A 23,827-nucleotide genomic window follows, 5' to 3' on the forward strand; every position below is an offset into this window, starting at 1 on the left:
TCAGTTGGGAAAGATTCTCAAGAAACCATAGTCAAATTTTCAGAGAATTCACACCTCAGAAATTAGCAATCTGGACAAATCAATTTTTGGTTTATTATTTTGTTGATTGCTTAGTGTTAGTATTCGCACATATATTCTAACAAGACCCTCCCTCCCAGCCCAATTGTTAAACATTTACCAGCAAACCTTCCCCCTTCCTCCACTTCCCATGCCACGGCTCAATAAACATGCTTATTTCCCCAGGCTGGCAAGGAGCCGAGGGAGAGTAAAAAACTCAGAGAATAAAGTCATCACCATATTAGAATAACAATTGGCAATTATATAGTCCTTTAAAGTTTGAAAAATACTGTTTATCTACTATTTCATTGAGTTTAACTAACTATGCCTAACAGTGCCGAATCACGGGGCTACTCAATAGAAGCTCAGTGGATTAGAGTGCAGAGCCAGGAAAATACATCTTCCAGAGTTCAGAGATGGCCTTAGACACTTACTAGGTGTGTGACTCTGGGCAAGTCACTTTACCCTTTTTGCCTCAGTTTCTTTATCTGTAAAAATGAGTTGGAGAAAAAAAAATTGCCAAACCACTCTAATTTTTTGCCACAAAAACCCTCAAATGGACACAACTGAAAAACTCGCTGATACTCACTGAATGAATGAATGAATTCTTATAAATCCATTTGGGTTTACCAGGAGTGAATATTAACACAGCTCTTTAAACTAATGAGCAGATGGAAAAGTAAAGAGAGTGGTATTGAAATCATCCAAATAGACAAACAGCTAACTTGGGAGGAAAATGACCAGGAAAGTTGACAGATTTCAGGTTTTGAAAAGAACAAAACAGACAAACTGGATGTGGGATTTACTCACTAAAGCCATAGCAAGAGAGCTATATATTTGGCTAATTGGTAATAGGAAAGAAGCAAATTTCCGGATTCCCATGAATAATCCACACCCAGGTCTGTGGCCCTGTTGTTATCATGCTGTAATTGGAATCAACTCTTGACATTGGCTATTGACCATGAAGAAGACATGCAATTTTTCCCAGTCTTAGTTTTCTCATGTGTAAGATGGGGATAATAATACATAGTATCTACTTTCACAAGATACAGTTAAATGAGATGTATACAGAGTGATTTGGAAACTTTAAGCCAGTATACAATGTTCCCCAAAAGTCTTAGTGCAAGCTGGTTGAGGATTTTGGACAGGCTCTGGATAAATGCTAATTATCTCTGGAAGGCTAGAGTGTTAGTTTATCCATTTATATCTAATATCTAATGTTAGTCTCATCCCTAATACCCCTAACTATTCTGGGAAAAAGTGATGTTTCCGCATGCTATGAGAAAAAAAAAAAAGGCTTGTTTGTTATGAATAAAGTATGGAATGTTTGTGCTACACATTCCCTGTTATTTGGAGGTATGTTGATCTATGCCATAAATGTATCTCACTCCCAGAGCACAGAGAGTGATGTTTATTTGCATACACAACCAGTAAATAAGGAGCTAGGGAACCTCATAATTATTCTCCTGCAGAATGAAAGCACTTTGAGGGTAGGGCCTATTTCATTTTTGTCTTTGTATTCTAATGGCCTAGAACAGAGCAAGTGCTTAATAAATGTTTATTGAATTTGCCGAATTGAATACAAAGCTTCCAGACCTATCTCAATAACTCTGTGAGATTAAATAGTGCAAGTATCATAACTCTCACTTTACAGACAAGAAAAAAAGAAGCAGGATGACTCCTAGGACTGCAGAAATGGCAAATGTTAGAATCAGGATTTAAACTGTGGTTTTTGCCTTACTTCTATTATAGCTCTTTTATATACTTCTATTAAATCAAAAAAGGAGCTAGTCTTGACATTCTCAGTTTTGAAAGAGAATTGCCAAAATACTTAAACTCTCCTCCTGTTCCCCAACTTTGTATACCTCAGAATAGTTCCACAGTCTTGGGATATTTTCCCATGACATCATATTCATAACTCATTTGCTACATAATGGCTTAAAGATGGCAAGGGCTTTAAGATGGCAAGGGCTTTGTTGCTGTTTTTCCATAATTTAGGGACTCATCTGTCTCTCATAACAAAATACCAATCAGTAAAGCACCTAGAGTCAGCCAGGGGAGTTTGGAAAACTATCAGCACCAGTTGCCCATTTTGTAGGAATAGATGATTGCCATAATTTCTAAAGACATATTAATTAGTAAGAGTTCGGTGCTTGGTTATTTTTAGATGAACTGTTTCATTTTTATAAAAACAAGTATCTTCTTTCTCTTGGAAGGTTTTTATAGAGAGTTGACCAAATTTAAGCAGAAAAATCCTTTGTGTATCTTGCTATGTTACTATATACTTAGCTCATATGTATACACAGATCATAGATACAAACTCAAAGGAACCTCAGGTGTCCATCCAACTGTCTCATATTGCAAATGAGGAAATTGGAGCTAAAGCAGATTAAAGTGACTCACTCATATTTATATAGTAACAGAAAATATCAGAGGTAGTATTTGAATCTAGATCTTTTGATTACTGGTGTTATTGTTTACTAGTTTTTAGTTGTGTCCAATTCTTCCTGGCCATTTTTGGGATTTTCTGGGTAAAGAAGTTGGAATGCTGAGGAAATTGAGGCAAACAGTTTAAGTGACTTGCCCAGGGTCTCACAGCCAATATCTGAGGTCATATTTGAATTCAGGAAAATGAGTTTTCCTGACTCTAGACCTGACACCACACTTTATCCACTGAACCACCTGGCTGCCTTTTGGTTACTAAACCAGTGGTCATTTCCTCATTTCCATGTACCACACTTGAATTAAAGGAATACAGTGAAAAAGTTTGTTCTAACCAGTGCTCTTTTACTGAATGCCATCCCTGTGCCTCACATAGACCCCCCTAGAGATGTTGTCCCCCAAAATGTCAGCTCTTTAAGGGCAGTGTTCCGATTTTTCTTTGTATCCCCAAACCTAGAAAAGTAGGGGTTTAATTCAATTCAGCAAGCATTTATTAACTTCCTATTCTATACCAGGTATTATATTTGATAATGAGGCCACAAACCCAAAAATCACACTCACAATTCTTACTGAATTAATCAAAGAATTAATAAGATGCTTATGATTAGAGAATACAGAATCGAATATAATGATCCTACGATCACAGAATTTAGGATATTTATAAATGAAGAAACTGAGAAAAAGTGACAAGCCTTAAAAAGTAACAGTCCAGATTTTGAGCCCAGGCATTTTGAATAAGGTCTACCTAAATCTGCTTCTTGAAATCCAGTGCTCTATTCACTGTATTTGAAGTCAGAGAACATCCCTATCCTTAATCCCCCAAATCTGCCCTTCCATAGGCCCCAGAATTTAAGGCAATGAGGTTAAATGATTTGCCCAGAGGAAATGCTAACAAATGTCAAGAGTCAGAGACTGTATTTGAATTCAGGTCCTTCTGACTCCAAGGCCAATACACTATCCATTCCTCTATTTGGCTGCCCCTGCCCTTGCCCTAAGTTGTGGATCACAACATAGCATTCTCACTCTTGTTGTTGTTTGCTTGCATTTTGTTTTCTTTCTCATTTTTTTTTCCTGTTTGATTTGATTTTTCTTGTGCAGCAAGATTATTGCATAAATATGTATATATAGAATTTAACATATATTTTTACCATGCTTAACATATATTGGATTACTTGCTATCTGGGCCAGGGAGAATGGGGAGGGGAATTGGAACACAAGGTTTTTTCAAGGGTTAATGTTGAAAAATTATCCATGCATATGTTTTGAAAATTAAAAAACTTTAATAAAAAAATGTGGTCCTTTCAACAATCACCTTAATTGTCTAGGTCCTCCCAGGAATTAAGAGTTACTCACAGAAATGCTGATATCCTCTCTATCCTGGAGTAGACACCAGTTTTGAGAAGCAAGAGAGAAGAACACCAACTAAAGTGTACACTCCTAAGTGCAAGTCCTTTCAAGGCCCCTGTTTCACTCCTGTTATGTTCAGTGTGAAATCTTGAGAATGATTCCTCTAAAGGAATCTAAAGGAGTTAGAGCCATTTGGCCATACCCTCCTTAGGTAATCTTCTAATTCTCCCAAAGCCCTTCAGGCAGGTTGAAAAACAAATAAAAAGAAAACAAGCAAACAACAAAAATGTCCTCTTTTTGACCTTAGGTCCTATCCTTCCCCCTTCTTTTTGCTGGAAATCTCTTATACTGAAGGCTGTCTCCAGTCATCCTGATCTATATCTGACCACTGACTCCAGATAGTTCTAGAGGGGAAAATAGACAGGCCTTCTTCACTCAAATCCAACTGAAGTGAATGTTATAGCACCACCTCCCTGTTGTCATGATCCTCAGAGAACAAAGGGACAAACAATCATCTCTGTAATTGTCCCTGCACATTTTAAGATTTTAAGGGATTAGTTTGTGGCCCCTAGAGAGCAAGAGTGGAACTTCAGATAAGAGTATCCCCAAGGAAATTGCAATGTTTGGGGTTACTAAATGTGCTTGGTCAGACTTATTTTAGATGCTAAATTAAATGGTAATGACCACACATGCATATTTAGGGCAGTCAGAGATAAGTGAGGGGTCTTGGAGTCATCATGGAGGATGTGGATATCTGGCTAGGCTCTGGAATATAGGAAGGATTTGAATAGCCAGTGAGAAGAGGTAAGTGCATTTTGGGGTATCTGGAAGGTGGGAATGATAAAATGACCATTGGGAATCTTGGAAATGTGTTCAATGAGATAAGATGCACTAGAAAACAGGTACAGGGGATTGATGAGAGAGAAGCCTATGGGTCAGATTAGGAGGGGTCCTGATGGCCCGCAAGAGGGGTTTAGATTTGATATATACATAGTAAGTATAACATTTCCATCCTTTTTTTTTTTTTACTTCAAGTTTCTTTTCCTATTCTGCTGCTCCCCACCCCCAGTTCTATAATTCCCACAACCCCTCAGTGTGAAGGGAAAAAAAAAAAGCTTTTCCTGCCCCAATACACCATGAGCCTTGACCTTAGCTTTTAATAACCACTTAGGCCGGCAGCTGTCTCACTTTAAATAAAGAATCTCCTTCCCTGTTCAGGTACTAGAAAGCAATTTCACTAAGTGCTTAACTTAATCAGTTTGCCTCTATAGCCACTGACTGGACCAATGGGGCTCCATTCTACTTCCCCCCCACACTGTGGGTACAGCCCATGCTACTGTCTCTCTGAAGTCATTGTTTGTTTGGGTAGGATGGAATGGAGTGGGATGAAGCATCCTGGGATCGGGGTTAGAGGAGCTACCTTCCTGTTCACAGATGGGCCACTAGCATTCTTCTCTATAATTTGAGGGTAATGATACCTGGGTCCATTAACCTCAAAGAATTTTTGCAAGGAAAGTCTTTGGTACCTATGGCAAATTCATGTAACATAGCAGTCTTATTTTTAGAAATCTTGTCCCCTGGCAGCCTCTTCCAGCCAGAGACAAGGAGACCATTTTTCATGTGCCAGTTGTCCCTTCCGTTTCCAGTGCTCCTCCACTACAAGCTTCATTTGTACTTCCTCAGGATAGCACATGGGTCTCTGAATGGAGATCATGGACCACATAGCTTCCACTACCTATGTGAACGGAGTCAGCCAAATCCTCCCTATTTTTCTCCTTCTCTCCCACATCCCCACTACCACGGCCTCTCAGATGTATGAAAATTCTTATCAGGTGGCAAAGTTCTTTTCATTTGGTCTTCTTTGCCAGAAAATTAGACAAACAGAGTCATACAGTCCTACCAAAATAGCATTCAAGTCCCAGACTGAGGGCTGGAGGGGTGGCATGGGAGTTTAAACTGCACTAAATGGAAAACACACTTCAAGGGGAGTAAAGAGATGGATTCTAATCCTAACTCTATCACTGATTTGCTAAGCATTTCTGGGCTTCCTTTGCAAAATTAAAGCGCTCCTGCGAGCTCGTGTTCTCATTCATTCTCTCTCTCTCTCTCTCTCTCTCTCTCTCTCTCTCTCTCTCTCTCTCTCTCTCTCTCTCTCTCTCTCCTTCTCTTCCTCCTCTTCCTTCTTCTTTTCTCTCTCTCATCTCTCCTCTCTTTCTGACATATGTGTATGTATGTGAGAGATGCCTTTGGCCTCTAGTGAAGTTTATGAATGGATTCTTAACATGTTTTTTAGATTCATAATTGAAGGAAATACTGTTTCAGTTACAAGTTAATGAAAATAAAAATGTATTTTTTCCTCCACCCAAGATAAGGAATCTTCTAAAATCTATCCTCAGCCTCTCTAGAGATCTTTATCTAGAGATGAAGTGATTTTTAGGGTTCTACCAAGTCACATATTCTCTGGATCTATAAATTCAAGAACTCTGTGAAAAAAAAAAAATTTTTTTTATCAAATCCCTACAAGCTCCATGCAGTTAGTGCTTATAAAGTAATCACTATCATCCTCATCATTTTGACATATAGGCTTTAAGTTTTACAAAGCCTTTTACATATATTACTTCATTTGAATATTACAAGGACCCATTGGAGGGTACTCCATTTTACAAAGAGGGAAACATTCAAAGAGATAAAATGATTTGGGCTTGGGGCTCTAGGGATTTGGCAGCCTCAGTTCATAAGAGAAGTAAAAGTCATGCTGTTCCTTGGTCTCTACTAAGACACATTCACTGTACTAAAAATTGTAGTTAAATTTTGATTCTACTCTTCCTAACTAAATCTACTAAGTCTGGATGCCTCCCATTTATTAGGGGCAATTAGATGGTGATGGGACCTGGAGTTAAGAAGACTTGAGTTAATTAGCCTCAGAACTTACTATGCAAAACAATTTATAAATATCCAAATTTTACATATATATATATATATATATATGTCCTATATGAAGGACATATGAAGATTAAATGCTGTCTGAATCCAGAGAAAGAATAGAAATAATATAATTCTACACACACACACACATCATATATCTCTCTCAAGTTTCCTAATCTGTAAAATGAACTGGAGAAGGAAATGGCAAACCACTCCAGTACCTTTGGCAAGAAAACTGGTGGGGGTCATGTAAAGTCAGATTTGCTGAACAGCCAACTCCCACATATTGCTCAAGATTAGGCCCTGGGATTTCAAAAGATACTTTTACTTCCTAATTGCCTGAAAACTTGCCTTTGATCTCACAGGTTTTAGATAAATAAGGAGATGGGCCGGTGCCCCAAAGTAGATAAAGAAACTTGCTTTGCTTGAACTCTTTCAGGTTGGGGAGGAGTATGGCAGTGGCATTAGTTATGACACACTGCCCAGCCTGGCCTCCTTAAAACAGGCTCAGGCTACTTGCCTTTTCCTGAACAGGCCCCAGGAACCTAAATTCTGTGACGAGCTGTGTACCAATCTGGCTGTAGAAGTCCTTGTCTCTGCCTTCCCTCCCTTTCCTTGGGGCTGCCAGGAAGCTTGAAGATTTGGCAATTCCTATGGTTCTGAAGATTCAGGATGCCCCTCCTCAGTACAAGTGTTGGGTTCCTCTTTGCAGTTGGCATCTGGCCAAGTGACATTAGAGATAGTTCATTCTAATAATGTCAACATCACAGAATGGATTAACCTGTTCACACTTTAGTAGGAAGCCCTCCCCAAGAGATTTCCTGGCTAAGGCATACCCAAGTTTTGGCAGCTCTTTTTTAATTTATGGAATAAAACAAGCATTTTCATAACATAGTACAATAAAAAAGATGATTGTACATAAAACTGTAAATTTTTTCTGCATACTTGTTATTCTTTTCAAATAATACAACAAAACTTTCATGTAAATTTTTTTCTTCTCTCCTAAAGAGATGGCTACCATTAGATACAAATGTGTGTGTATTCATATACATATATATTTATCAGCTCTTCCTTTGGATTCTGATATTTTTAATATTCAAAATGACTTATTCAGGTTCTAAGAAGGGAATTCTGCTCATTTTCTTACTCAGATGCTCAACCCAAAGAGCACTCACCCCCTTCATAAGCTCTTGTTATTATTGCATATAATGATCTCATTCTCTTGTGGACTCTTATCAAACTCTATGCTTCATAGTTTTATTTATTTTGTCAAATATTTCTGAATTACATTTTAATTTGGTTGGGACAGCACTTGGAAATGTTGTGCTGCACTCAGACCCTGACCCAGTGTCACCTATGTTATACTATACAATATTATTACTTTTTTACTTGTTTTATCTACTCAAATTTTACTGACTTCCAAAGTATCTTTTACTTGCCAAGTTCTATCCCCCTCCCCCCCCCCCCCCCCCAGCTATACTGTAAACTCCTTGAAAGTGGGAAGATATTATTTCTATTCTTGACATCACATTCTCTTACCACTTACTTGCCCTATTGCAATGTCTGCCCAATAGGTCTTGCAGCTTTCCTTTTCTCCTTCTTCCAAATCATTCTTCATACTATTCAGGATAATCTTTCTCAAGTGAAGATCTGGTCATCTTCAAAGACTTTCTGCTTCCTCCTTAAGTTTAAACTCTTTCTCTGGCATTCAAGGTCTTCTAATGATCTAGTGATATTCCACTTTTTCAGTCCTACTGCATTTTGCTCCCCTCAATGCACTCTAAAACCCAGCTACGCTTGGTTCCCAACACCATTTGCTTTCTTCACACTGTTCTCTATATCTCATTCATCTTCTTGGCTTTTGGACTTCTGATCTGTTCTTTAAAGACCAAATCAGATACCATCCCTTAGTACAGCTACATCATGAAAATTTGATTCTTCTCCTCCTTCCCTTCAGTGATGACTAAAACCTCTCAAACTTCATCATTTTATTGTGGACTTTTCTGATGTATGTATGAAACAGTACTTATTACAGTTGTCTGTGTTTGTGTCTTATTCCTCCTAATAAGGAGGGCTGGGCCTAGGTTTTGGGCTTCATGGTCTTTATTAGTATGATGTTTCCCACCTAATATTTTATGATTAACTGATTTTCCTTAGCATTGGTAGCCAGGGGAAGAGAAATAGAAGGTTAGGGCTAAACAGAATATGTATGAAGGCTGCCAACATCAACCTTTCAGTGGAACATATACTTTTAAGTTATGGGGTCCTTTCCAAAAGGTTGCAAACTATCTTTCCTCCTCTCCCACTCGAGTTATTAGTCCTTGGAAACTCCTTCACCAACCTTCCCTGAGAACCACCCAATCTAGAAGCTAAGGTTCTAAAGGCTGATCCAGAGAAGGGACAGAAATGAAGTGGCAATATAGGAAAATCAAACTTCCTGTCCAGCACCGAAATTGCAGGTTCAGGTTCCAAACCTGTAGCCTGGCATTCGAGGTGCTCCACAACCTGGCCCAAATCCATCCATTCAGCCATCTCACTTCCCACTGCTCCCCATTTAAATTCTGCTCCTGCCACAGACAGGCTTACTCATGAATTTCCTAAACCACCCACAGTGCTCTGCCCCTGACCTCCTCCAGAATTTAAAATCTGAATCATTCATCTGGCACTTAGCATACATCCACTGGCATCATTTCCCTTCTTTACTTGTGTGTGGTCAACAGTAAACTCCCTGAGGGCAGAGATGGCACTTTAGGCTCTTTGTTACCCCTTCAGGGTTGGCACAGTGTAGGCATTCAATAAATACATACTGACTGAAAATCATTTCTTAATGAGAGTTACCAGACTCAGGATCACAACAAATGTCTCCTTTGATTTTCCCAGAGAGGTTGAAAGGTCTCTCAATACTATTATTGTGGGTAGGTGTTTTCCATTTATCTGCCAGAAGAGTCTAAGTTTCCTTACTGGCTTTCATCCCATAGGCCACAAAAGAATCTTCTTCTTCCAAAGCCCCAAACTCCACAGGGAAGCCAAAATCAACAACGTTCTCCCCTCCCCCGTCCCTCCATACACCTCAGCCCCCGGCCCCGCGTCCCAGCCCTGCGGCTCCCGAACGCGGAGGTGGGCTGGGGCCAGGCGGGGACGGACTCCCGGTTTGGGCTGAGCCCCGGGAGCCGCCGAGCCGGGGCAGCCGCGGGGTACACTCACCTCTCCCTGCGGCCCAGGCCCCTCCGCGCGGCAGCAGCTGCAAGTCTGCGGCGTGCCGGGCTGCTCCTTCTCCTCTTCCTCCTCGCGTAGCCTTCCCCGCCCCGCCCGGTACGTGGGCGGAGAAGGGGGCGGGCGGGGAGGAGGCCGCCCCACTCTTATCCTAGAGGCCCCCCGCGAGACGGCCGCCACCTGCGCGCCGCACTCGGAGCGCGCCAGGAACGGGGCTAGCCTGGGAGCTGCGCCCACCTCCTCCGCACCGGCAGCCCGGTCTGGGATGGGGAGGGGGGCTTCGCGCTAGGGGGGACTCAGGCTGCACCCGGCCCCACCTGTTCGCTCTCCCGGGCCGCCCGGCCTACTTGCAGCCTGCCCCTCCTAAAAGATTCAAGTCCGGGATGAAGGAGGGAGGGGAGAGAACACGGGAGAGGCGAACGCTCTAATGCAGCCCGGATGAGGTCACCTTTGGCGGTGCAAGAGTCAGAGAGGGGGTGTTTAAAAGCCTAAGCATCAAGAACCGCGGGAGTATTTGTTAAGGCTTCTCTCCACATAAAGTGATGGAATGGGTATGGGGAAGAATGAGGTTCTCCCGTTTTCCCCCCTCTTCTTTTCTAATGGAAATGGGCTAATGGCACTTAGCACTGGCTTTGGAATTAGTCTGCTCTTCCCTCATCATGTAACTTGGAAACCTCCCTTTCCTTTCTCCAGCCTCAGTTTCCTCATTTGGAAAATGAGAGTTGGTCTAGATGATCAATATCTATGGTGCCTTCCAGCTCTACCGTCTTCTGTTGCTGATGCAATGGGGTGCCATGCCTGTTTGAGGGCATCTAATTCAACCCTCCTTTTGCAGATCAATTTAGTTTTAATTCAGAATCTGCAACACAAAGTATGTTTCAAGTTTAAATTCTTCCAGGGTAGTGGGTAGAACTCTATGTTCATTTAAGAATTTTCCCTGGAGCAAACCATTCCTTTCCTTCTCCTGCCTGTTCTCAGTCCTCATCACTCTCCAGGTTTTCTTGAGATGATCCTTGATTCCTTCCTTAGAGTCCTTAGCGCTAGGAGTGAAGGGAATCCGGTTCAGACCCTTTTAGGGTCTGTACTGCGCTCAAACTACTCCCACTGTTCAATCATGGGTTCCCAGACCTTCCTCGTCTTCTTAAATAAATTCAGGAACTCTGAAAGAGAAAATTTTCTCTAGAAAACAAACCAGTGAGTAGCAGTAAGCCTCTGGTGCATATAGCCCAGGTTTGGCTTTAGTTATCATTATCAGTTTCCTTCACTAAAGTCCTACATTGATGCTGAAACCCTAGTTGTCATTGAAGTGCCAACTTTGGTGAGTCGATGTGTTGGGAGAGCTTTAAGTACAGGCCCAGCAATGAATATACATCCTCCAAGAAGCATCCTAAATAATTCTGGAGAGGCTCACAGGGAAGATAGACCACAGAAATGCCTGAAAGTGCTTGAAGACACTAGAGGGCTGTGATCTAGATTTAAAAAATGTACTCATTAATATGGAGGAATCCAAGGCTCTTTTGCAGTATATCAGCACCATGGATGACTCTTTAAAACTAAGTTGAAAAAGAGTTGCCATTTGTGTTGACCTAGGAAGTTTCCATGCCAGAATTTCTTAACCTTTGACAAAATCATAGAACCTCCTCCCTCTTCCCCCTATTAAAATTTAAATGCATTATTCTTTTGAGGGAACAGTAGTACCCTGGTTACATATTTGAATTCCAGGGGCCTCTTTCTAAATCAAGAAGGAAAACCCCCCCAAACAACATGTAAGATAGCAGGTCAATTTGTGTCAGGGAGATAAGCAAATTGAGGCAGAGAAGCTTTATCTGAACATTTTGGAAATTGTGTAACAGAGCAGACTGACTTCTCCAGATCAGGCTGATTTCAGGGAATTGAGGTGTCTGGACAGTATTTGATAATGCAAGCTGTGTTAATTCCCTAATACCCCACCCAAGAAAAGACAAACAAGAAACTTTCCCCTCTTGGGCTTGTGTTCCAATTCCATCCAGACTGGAAGAATTGTCACTTATAAAAAGGAAAGAAGGTGAGGATCCCGCCTCCAGAAGGGATCTCTCTAATCTAATCTCAACTCTTCTAATCCACCATTCCAGCCCTCTCATTCTCAGAATTAACTCTGTTTCCTACCTCCTACTTTTGATCACACCATTCTCCACATCTCAAATATTCTACTCCAAATTCTCTGCTTGTTTCAATCCTATCTTTCAAAGCCTAGTTCAAGTTTCAACTTCTCCAAGAAGCCCTGGCAAACTCAATCCAGACTTCTAATCTTTTGTAGCAATTACTGCCCACACTTTTCAGTAGTCACTTAGCCTGCATTGCCTAATACTGTTAATCTTTGCACACATAAATCCTATATTGAATTAGATTAGAAGTCTTTGGAAGACAGTCATGTCTGATCCCTCTGCAGCTTCTAGAAGTACAGTACTTCCCACACAGAATGCTTTGTACATACTGGCAGGGGCTGTGACAAATCTTGTAGAGGTGATCTATTTGGGCTTAGATCCTATCTTAGGGTTTTGTGGATGTTGATGAAAATTTCTTTGGCTTTCTCTCCATGCCTTTAACATGAGTCAGTAGGTCTGCACTATTATTGATAAATGAAGCCTGGAAAATGAATCCTAGATTATGTTCTTTCTGTGCTCAACTTGTTGTGTCCCTTGTGAGGCCTAGTCTTTTAGTTAGAACTGGGTGGGGAGGGAAGATGATAAGTAGTAAATGGCTAGGAAAATGAGCCTTCTGACAAAAAAAAAAAAAAAAAAAAAAATTACAAAGTATTTTGAACTGATGAATGTGGGGAAGAAACTACTAAGAAGAGCCTAGTAGAGCTCAGAGGTATGCTGGAGCCAGCTCTTAGTGGAGAAAGCTGAGTTTTTTTTTTTGTTTTATTTATTTATTTATTTATTTTTCAGTATGATCATTATGTCTTGGGGGAAAAAAAAACCACCAAAGTTATAAGATCCCAGGGTTTGATTATTTTACTAGTTGAAAGTAATAGGAACAAATTTAAACATAAAACTATTCAATTTAAAAATATGTTGTGTCAGGATAGTTTACCTGTCTGACCTGTGGAAGGGGAAGGTCTTTATGACCAAAGAAGAACTAGAGATCATTACTGATCACAAAATAGAAAATTTCGATTATACCAAACTGAAAAGTTTTTGTACAAACAAAACTAATGCAGACAAGATTAGAAGGGAAGCAATAAACTGGGAAAATATTTTTACAGTCAAAGGTTCTGATTGTGGGGAGCCGGCACTAATCTACAGCCACATAAGGCCAACCTTGAATTAGGTTGGAATCACATTATACCAAAGACTTCCTGAATAGGAATCTCCTAATCACATCCTAACTTTGAATAGGCAGATATCTAGGCATCCCCTAATCACATCATAGAGCTTCCTGCCACCAGAAACGTCTGAGCAGTTCATCCTTGGGCCAGATACCAACCCTTTGTCATGGACCCCCACCCTGTACTGTGTTTGAACAACCCTGCCTTCTTTTCTACTGCTATATATATTTGTACTATTGCACCCATTAAAATGAGGCTTGATCTGGATTATTTGACTTGCCTCCATTTTGCGCGTCCCCTTTCTCTTGCCCTTATCTCTTTTCTTCCAGGGTCCACACACTCTGCCTCGAGGGCTGAGGCAAGCAAAGGTCTGATAAAGGCCTCATTTCCAAAATATATAGAGAATTAACTCTAATTTATAAAAAATCAAGCCATTCTCCAATTGAAAAATGGTCAAAGGATATGAACAGACAATTCTCAGATGAAGAAATTGAAACTATTTCTAGTCATATGAAAAGATGCTCCAAGTCATTATTAATCAGAGAAATGCAAATTAAGACAACTCTAAGATACCACTACTCACCTGTCAGATTGGCTAAGATGACAGGAAAAAATAATGATGATTGTTGTAGGGGATGCAGGAAAACTGGGACATTGATGCATTGTTGGTGGAGTTGTGAATGAATCCAACCATTTTGGAGAGTAGTTTGGAACTATGCTCAAAAAGTTATCAAACTGTGCATACCCTTTGATCCAGCAGTGTTACTACTGGGCTTATATCCCAAAGAGATCATAAAGAAGGGAAAGGGACCTGTATGTGCAGGAATGTTTGTGGCAGCCCTTTTTGTAGTAGCTAGAAACTGGAAACTGAATGGATGTCCATCAGTTGGAGAATGGCTGAATAAATTGTAGTATATGAATATTATGGAATATTACTGTTCTGTAAGAAATGACCAACAGGATGATTTCAGAAAGGCCTGGAGAGACTTACACGAACTGATGCTGAGTGAAATGAGCAGGACCAGGAGATCATTATATACTTCAACAACAATACTATATGATGACCAGTTCTGATGGACCAGGCCATCCTCAGCAACGAGATCAACCAAATCATTTCCAATGGAGCAGTAATGAACTGAACCAGCTATGCCCAGAAAAAGAACTCTGGGAGATGACTAAAAACCATTACATTGAATTCCCAATCCCTATATTTATGCACCCCTGCATTTTTGATTTCCTTCACAAGCTAATTGTACAATATTTCAGAGTCTGATTCTTTTTGTATAGCAAAATAACGTTTTGGTCATGTATACTTATTGTGTATCTAAGTTATATTTTAATATATTTAACATCTACTGGTCATCCTGCCATCTAGGGGAGGGGGTGGGGGGGTAAGAGGTGAAAAATTGGAACAAGAGGTTTGGCAATTGTTAATGCTGTAAAGTTACCCATGTATATATCCTGTAAATAAAAGGCTATTAGATAAAAAAAAAAAATTAAATTAAAAAAATAAATAAAAATATGTTGTGTTTTTCAGAGAGTTTGGTTATTAAAATTTTACCAGCACACCACTAGGGAAGATAGTCATGAAAAAAGGATTGGAAAAGAGAGCATCCATGTCCTTCTTCACATTCCTGAGAATCAGCAGTCTACCATCAGTACAAGATTATCTCTTCCACAAGGACTGGAATGGGTTTTCTTTGCCAGGTCAAGGGTGGGAAGAACTAATAACTCTTTTCATATTTTCCAAAGCCCAGTTCCATTCTCAGCCCTTTAAAGCCTATCCTGATTCCCAAAACCAATAACAATCACAGGACTAGGATCCAGAAGGGATCATCTAATAAAAGTCCCCCTTTTGTTGTCATCCCTCATTAAATGATATCACTATGTCTGAGTCAAATTACCATGGATCCATGTGTGTCCAACTGTGGCTGATTAGACCAATATGAGCTCAGAATGATCTGCCACAGACAGAACAGAAATAGTTCATATAAACATTTGGGGTGGATTCCCTAACTTTGCAAATCTCCTATTTTCTTTGAGCTAGGTGAATTCTGCTTTGTTCATAGAACACCAGATCTTTTCTAATTAGGACACGCCATGCTGGGCAGTCCTGGGTCAAGTGTCTCCCATGTCATGCAACTAATCTCTTAAGAGAGATCTTGAGAGTGTCCTTGTATCACTTTTTCTGATGACCATGTAAGCATTTGCCCTGTGCAAATTCTTCAAGTCCCTTTTTTAAAGATGAGGAAACTGGGTTTTAGAGATCTCTTCTAGGGCTTAGAGTTGGTACCGCACAAATCAGTACCTAGAATCAAACTATCAGGGTTGTAAGGGAGTTTCAAGATCACCTGTTCCACATCAAGCAAAAGAAACAACTTAAAAAACATGGCCCTGACAGTCTACATGAAAAGCTCAAACAATTGGTGTAAAAAGAAGGAAATGGAACAATGGGAATGGCAAGGCCAATTATTACAACACAATAAACAAAAGAGAATCTGAGTGTTAAGATGTTATGGTTTACATTTTGGAGAGCAATTTGGAACTGTGCTCAAAAGGCTATCAAACATTGCATACCCTTTGATCCAGCAGTGTTTCTACTGAGCCTGTATCCCAAAGAGATCATTAAAAAAAGGGAAAGGGATCCACATGTGCAAAAATGTATGTAGCAGCCCTTTTTGTAGTGGCAAGAAACTGGAGACTGAGTGGAGAATGGATGAATAAAAGTTATGGTATATGGCATATTATATTCCATTATCGTTTTATAAGACACAATCAGCAGGATGATTTCAGAGAGGTATGGGGAGACTTACATGAACTGGTTAAGTGAAGTGAGTAAAACCGGGAATATTGTACACAAGATTATGTGATAATCAATTCTGATGGACGTGGTTCTTTTCAACAATAAGAGGCGATTCAAGACAATTCTAACAGCGTTATGTTAGAAAGAGCCATCTGCATCCACAAAAGGCTATGGAGACTGAATGTGGATAAAAGCATAGTATTTTCACTTTTTTGTTGTTGTTTACCTGCTTGTTTTTTTCTTTTTAATTTTTTCCCTTTTTGATCTGATTTCTTGTGCAGCATAAATGTGGAAATATGTTTAGACAAATCCCAATGTTTAACATATATTGGATTACTTGCCTTCTAGGAGAGGAGAGGGAGAAAAAATTGGAACAAGGTTTTGCAAGATTGAATGTTGAAAACTATTTTTTGCATGTAATTTAAAAAATAAAAAGCTATTATTAAATATATATATATAGTCGTTTAATTGTGAGCCTGGGGTTTTCTTGGCCAAGTGGTTTGTCATTTCCTTCTCCAGCTCCATTTTGCAGATGAGGAAACTGAGGCCAATAGAATTAAGTGACTTTTGTAGGGTTCCACAGCTAGTAAATGATTGAGGTCAGATTTGAACTCAGAATACTTATTTTTCTGACTCCAGGCCCAGGACTATCCACTGCACCAGAACTATCCTGGCTTCCCCACACACTAGGAAGGATAAGAAAATAACCCTCATAGGGTGGGGAACCTACAATATCCAATCAGACTCAATTAAAGTGTTGGGTTGATTTTGCCAAACTGCTTTTTCCTTGCCTCATTTAAAAAATTCTATTTTAAGAGATGGCTTTCTGTATGGGAGGGGGATAAGATGGGAAGTGTGGATGATATAAATAGCAAAAAGATGTCAATACAAATTAGTTTTAAGGTCAACTGAAAACTTAAACTCTGAGCAATGGAAAAACCAATGAAAAACCCTGGAGAAGAGAGAATGAAATATATATTCCCCTCTAAAGCAAAGGGGGACTACTCCAACAGCTTCTTAAACTTTTTCCACTTGTTACCCCTTTTCACCAAATTTTTACATGACCTCAAGTATATAAATTTATGAAAGACCAATACAAATCAAACATTTACTGATAATAAATCATAATGTCATACATTCAGTTACAAGATCCCATATGGGGTTTCAAACCATACTTTAATAAGGTGAAGAATAGAATATTATATACATTGTCAGACAAGCTTTCTGTATCAAATTTTGTGTTCATTGTTTTCCTGTGCCATAAGACAGGATTCAAAGGAGTGTCAGAGGAAAAACTATGATATAAAGAAAAAAGATCAATAAAACAAACAAAAAAATTTAAATAAAATCTACTCTAAGTTCACTTTATGAATGAAGCCCAAAAAGGGAAGGTGACTCATCCAAAGATCGTGCTAGTTAGTGATACTGTCTTATTTCATTGACTAGTTGTTTCATATACTTATTGTAGGCCTCCCTAAATATTTCATTCATTCAAGTATATATGCATGCATATTGCATTCATTCATTTATTCAATAAATATCTATGAAAAGCCAGGTGTTCAGTTAACTAAATTTTTCTTTGAACAAAGCGAATCACATTTTAAAAATATCTCTAGTGTACCATACAATTCCAGCACAATCATAGGCATACAATAAATATTTGTTCACGTCATTTATTGACCTGAAATAGAAATGCTCCCCCTTTTTATCCACACGGGACTAGACAGGTATATAGGATTTTTGAGGATGCCAGATTATGGGGATGTCTTCTTTCCCATATAGAACCCAGCCGCTTTATTGAGACTACCTGGATATAAGAGAGAATATCATCATCAATTTGCCTTTAGGCAGCAAATGATATTAGACTTAGTAGAAAAGTGGTGATGTTCATTTTCAGCTACTCAGATTGGCCTAACATTTATAGACTGAGACATGTAGGATCCACTTTAAGAGATGCAAAATAAATGCTTTAATTAAGAATTTAAAAGGACAGAGTAAGGAGAAGCAATATGATCTACCTTTATCGGCCAGCAGCCAAGAGGCCTTGGCTTTATTCCTGCCTTTGCTACTGATTTCTGTGTGACTTTAGGAAAGTCATTTTGTTTCTCTGGCGCTCTCCTTTTATCCTTTGATAGGATGTGCAGGGTAAAGTGCCTATAGCCACTTGTTAGCTTACTTTGGGAATCTAAGGGGAGCAGGAAGGTGAGCTTCCTCTAATTGAATGAAGCCAGAGAGTACAAATGAAAATCCTTCAGAATTTTCATGAAAGGAGAAATACACACACACACACACACATATGACAGCATGTTCTGAGAGCATTTTTGAGTTCCTAGGTTGAAAGAGTGAAAGAGCCTGGTGCAGACTTTATTAGTTTTTCCTGGGGCCTATAATTTAAACTTGTAACCATAGTTGATTCTTTAGAATAGAACTGTTTTCCTGTAGAGGCAGAATAGGTAGGTTTCTATGGTATGGCCTGAAGATTCTGTCAAAGTCTATCACTTCCCCATAAGTTTTTAATTACGCTTTTCCCTATCCTCCAATCTCTTGCTTTACTAGCATTGGGAATGAGTGACCTCCAGATAGAAGGAGAGTGAAGAAGGTTGGCAATGGGATAGAACCAGTAGAGAAAAGGTAATGGAAAGAAGTCACCATGTTGTCAGCCGTCAACCAAATAAGTTGGTGTCTCAGAGATCTTCTCTTTCGTTTATATATTTCCAGCTCTTTCTTACCCCATTTTACAATGTTCATCTCAAATAGGGAGTCAATTCTATGTTGTCAAAAATGAAGGACACAGTTTCTACTGGGCTTATATCCCAAAGAAATCTTAAAGAAGAGAAAGGGACCCATATGTGCACCAATGTTTGTGGCAGGTCTCTTTGTAGTGGCCAGAAACTGGAAACTGAATGGATGCCCATCAGCTGGGGAATGGCTGAATAAATTGTGGTATATGAATATTATGGAATATTATTGTTCTGTAAGAAATGACCAACAGGATGATTTGAGAGAGACCTGGAGAGACTTACACGAACTGATGCAGAGTGAAATGAGCAGGACCAAGAGATCATTATACACTTTAACAACAATACTGTATGATGATCAATTCTGATGGATGTGGCTCTCTTCAACAATGAGATGAACCAAATCAGCTCCAATAGCTCAGTAATGAATAGAACCAGCTACACCCAGCGAAAGAACTCTGGGAAATGACTAAGAACCATTACATAGAATTCCCAATCCCTCTATTTTTGTCCACCTGCATTTTTTATTTCCTTCACAGGCTAATAGTACACTATTTCAAACTCCGATTCTTTTTGTACAGCAAAATAACTGTTAGGACATGTGTGCTTATATTGTATTTAATTTATACTTTAACATATTTAACATGTATTGGACAACTTGCCATCGGGGGGAGGGGATGGGGTGAAGGAGGGGAAAAATTGGAACAAAAGGTTTGGCAATTGTCAATGCTGTAAAATTACCCATGCATATAACTTGTAAATAAAAAGCTATAATAAAAAGGAAAAAAATGAAGGATACAGAGGAGAGTGGAAGGTTTGATCTTCCTCCTCCAGATAAGATTTTTCCCTTATTCATTCATTTGTTCATTGGAACAAAACTTATTGAAGACCTATTATATGCAAAGCACTGTATTACTTGCTATGAAAAATAGAAAAATAAAGTAGACCCTCCAAGGAGCTTAGATAAAGTGAGATTAGGGGCACACAAATAATAGAATCATCATCAACAGAATCCTAATGCTGAAATGTTCCTTAGAAGCCACCTAGCTCTTGTTTGAAGACTTCCTGTAACAGAGACAGGCCAAATTCTATAAAGTCATAGTTTGGATCCCAATTGACTCAGATTAAATGTAAATAGCTGCATCATTTCTGCTTCTTCCAGAAACCTTGAGGTTCTTCCCCCTGTCCATGTTTATTTATTTAGATTTAGATGAAAGTGGAGATTCTTTGTCTCAACTGCCACCTAGTCTAAATCACTGAATGGGTACATCCATCAGACAGAGACCTGTTGAAGACCTTAGCTTAAAAAGGTCTCCCATCGCATCCAGGGCCATTTCCAGAAATCCTGATCCATCTGGCCATAGGACTCAAATGGTTCTGGAAGGGATAGTGACCTTGCACAGCCCAACCTTACTTAAATCCAATTCATGTGTATGTCAAAGCTTTACCTCCCAGATGTCCAGGTCCTCTTTGAGAAGAGGACAAATAATAACCACAATGCATATATATCCATATATCCATGAACACACATATATATCTATATATGCATGTAAATACATGTACACATTTTCATTCCCAAAAGGAATAATCAATTTAGAGACAGAACTAAGTAGGTAATGTCTGCAGTCACACAAGGTGCAACACACATAAGAGTGAGAACAACAAGTTGTATTTTAAATATGACTTTCTATAAATTAGGACAATTAGATGGTGTAGTAGCTAGAGCGCTGGCCCTGCAGTCAGGAGGACTTGAATTCAAATCTGATCTCACACTTTACACCTTCTAGTTGTGTGACCCTGGGGAAGTCACTTTACCCCAATTGCCTTAAAAAAAAAAGAAAAAAACTAAAAAAACACAAATTCTATAAATGCATTGCTTGTGCATCAAACAACAATACCTTTCATAGCAATTAGTCCATTTTTATATAGCATAGAGCAATGGAAAGAATCTTTGATTTAAGCTAGGGGAGTTCATTTTCAAATAGCGATTCTGCCACTTGGAAAAATCATTTACGCTCTTTGAACTTCAATTTCTTTATCTGTTGGAGTAAATGATCCATAGGATCTTTTCTGGGGCAACTAGGTGCTACAATGGAAGCTTTATCTAGAGTTCAAATCAATCTTAGCAGTGTGACCTCCAGCAGATCACTGAATCTATTTGTCTCAGTTTCCTTATCTGTAGAATGAGCTGGAAAAGGAAAAGGGACAAACTGCTCCAATATTTTTGCCAAGAAAACCCCTAAATGGGGTCATGAAGAGTAGCACACAACTGACACAAAAGGATAACAACAAGGATCTCTCTCAGCTTTAAATCTTCAATCCCTGTGATCACTATGAGTATTATAAAGTTTTTCCTTATGGCAACCTGAAATCTCCCTCCCTGTAATTTTCACCTATTGCTTTTCTATTCTGTGTGGCCAAGAAGTATACATATAATTATTGTCTCTTCCACCAGATAGCCCTTTAAATACTTGAAGACAAGATAACACATTTCCCTTCTCCCCTCACCCTCTAGTCTTCTCTTTTTCAGGTTACACACATCCAGTTGGCATGTTCTCTAGTCTCATTATCAGTAGTCACCTTCCTCTAGATGAGCTACAGCTTGATAATGTACTTCTTAAAATGTGGTGTTATAGAATAAGATGCTTAATTAAAACAGATTTGTGTTTTAAATTATAAATGAAGAGTTGATAGAGTCTGATTTTATAGAGACTAAATAAAGTTCAAGGAACATTGATCATATCCAGAGAACTTGACCCAGATTCTGGGGTGGACAGGATTGAGGGACATCTTTGTTTGGGCAACAGGCAAAAAGAGGAAAAACACAGGACATGGAAAAAGAGCATCATAACTGGTAGAATGCTACAGCTTTTTTGGTAACTTTGATCCAATCCTCTCATTGTGGTAGAATGAGAAGATTACTTAAAGCATATTCTGTTGGACACAACCTATCTGGGCCACCATGTGCATGTGACCTAAACTTTCTGAACCATGGTTTGTTTTGTTTATAAAATAGAGATACTTCATAGGATTATTGTTAGGCTCAGATAAAATAGTATAATTAATTCTTTCTTTTAGCTCCTTTTTTCAGGATTAGTAATTTATTTATAGTGAGATAGTAAGAAAAGGAATGAAATTCAAAATTATATTGCCTAATAAAAGGGAAGGGGATGCAACAAAGACCCCTACAGTACCTATAATAAAATGGCTGCAAAGTCAGAAAATGCATTTCTACCAAAAAAAAAAAAAGCATTTGGTATCATAAATATTACATTAGACTGAGGAAAGGCAGGAGTTAGGAAAAAGTTCAGGTAGTTCTGTGAAAGAAAGCTATGAGGGAGGGGGAATAAACCCTTCCCCACTCATTATTCTCTGGTTTCTTCCTCCTGAAGAATAAAAGTAGAACCTGGGGAGTCAGGGAAGAGAATAAATGCAGAACCAAATTTTACTGGACAGAATAGTTGAATTCTGCATGGACCCGTAGTCCAGCTCCTCCATTAATCATTTTGGACACTGGAGAAACCTAGATGAAGAGTGACAAAGAGGTTCTATGTCCCTTTCCACCCATGTTGTGCTTCCCTGATGCCTCTCACATTGCAGATGGGTGTATAACCCCAAAAGATTTAGGGTGAAGGGTCAGCTATTGCTATTCAGGAGTTAAGGAGTAATGCCACTTACTATTAGAAGTACACAAAAAGTTGGATGGGGGCAAACAGATAATAAAGCTAAGATGGGGAATAAAGTAAAAGAGAAAAGAGAGGTATATTGGGGTTTGATTACCCCTGAGAAATGAATGACTAGGTTTGCCTGAGGTTGGATAATTCTTCAATCCCTGGGAACAAAGCCCTGGCATAATTAGACAGGGATAAAGGATAAAGTAAAATTAAATTTAGAGAGTGGTCCTTACCCTGCTGGACTTTTCCCCCTAGTCTCTAGGACTGGCAACCTAAATGCCCAACTAAAAGGTTGTGGTCACAGGAAAGCTCCCATTATTATTTGTAGATAAAGAAACTGAGTCCCATAAAAGTCAAGTGATTTGCCCTAATCCCTTAATAATGTAAGCCAAATAGGGTGAATATGAAAACCATAGGAGTGGCTTGTGTAAGAATAAGACTAATTAAGAGAAAAGAGTGAGACAAAGAATTGGACTGATTCTTGAACTGGACAAATGTACTGAGTGAGTAACCGGTTTTAAAATGTACCCTAAAAAAAAAAAAAAAAAAAAAAAAAGCTATGCAGAAGTAAAGTGGAGAATAGGAGTGGAAAGAAAGCTTCATCTGGATACTGTATGGTATGTAAGAAAAGGAAAATGAGAAAGATTTCACAGCAAGTAACATGAATTAAATGAATAGCTAGCCTTTATAGAAAACAATAAGGTCTGCAAAGTAGTCACCCTGACTTCCATTCGGTGTCACCCTTGGCCTCCCTCCATTATTCCACCAGAACAACAGAGAGGAAAGTAATTCCTGCTGAGACCCTTCTACCCATATTAACCATTAGTCACCTGATTTCTGCTGAGAGGGGCAGCCTTCGCCATGACTGTCACAGCTCTTGTCAGCGGGGCAGCACTTTTGTTCCAGCTGGTTTCCATTTGCCATGGCAAGGGATCTCTTTGACTTCATCTCCAGGGAATAGACGTTGAATTCACAGGGTACTTGGGCTAGGGACTAACTCAAGCAGAAGTCCGGGGACAGTTGAAGTCCAGTTCCCAAAAGCAAAGTCACTGTCCCTGGGGTCATCTGCAAATACGTAGGTGGAGATAAGGACTCATTATCTACAAAGTTGATGACTCTTAAACTGCAAAGCCCAGAGCAGCCAAAGATAAGCCCATTGGGATCTAGATTCTACCTCAGTTCAATCCCCTTTCCTCCCGGCCCCTGCTTTTTCTGCTTGTTTCAATTCCAGGGTGATCAGTGAGATTCAAGAGCTCAAAATAGGAATTTTGTACAAGTCCTATTTTCAGTCTTCAAAGCTCAGCCCAACTACTACTTC

At 39.3% G+C, this 23,827-nt stretch overlaps 1 protein-coding gene across 6 annotated transcripts in view; it reads right to left on the reverse strand.

The window, feature by feature from the left end:
- STEAP3 (STEAP3 metalloreductase) overlaps window positions 1-23,536 on the reverse strand; it is a 67,126-nt gene extending 43,590 nt beyond the window's left edge. For 2 of the 6 annotated variants that reach the window (XM_023499170.2, XM_012544671.3), the window contains exon 1: window positions 23,340-23,533. In XM_023499170.2, coding sequence (XP_023354938.1) covers window positions 23,340-23,457 — 118 coding nt within the window. In that variant the 5' untranslated portion in view covers window positions 23,458-23,533. Of the gene's footprint in view, window positions 1-9,975; window positions 10,112-23,339 lie in introns of those variants that run through there. The other 4 variants (XM_023499169.2, XM_031959971.1, XM_031959970.1 and 1 more) reach the window with 4 other exon arrangements.
- Between the last annotated feature and the right edge of the window lie 291 nt (window positions 23,537-23,827).

The sequence above is a fragment of the Sarcophilus harrisii genome, chromosome 3 (assembly GCF_902635505.1).
Source record: "Sarcophilus harrisii chromosome 3, mSarHar1.11, whole genome shotgun sequence".
NCBI classification, from domain to species: Eukaryota; Metazoa; Chordata; class Mammalia; order Dasyuromorphia; family Dasyuridae; genus Sarcophilus; species Sarcophilus harrisii.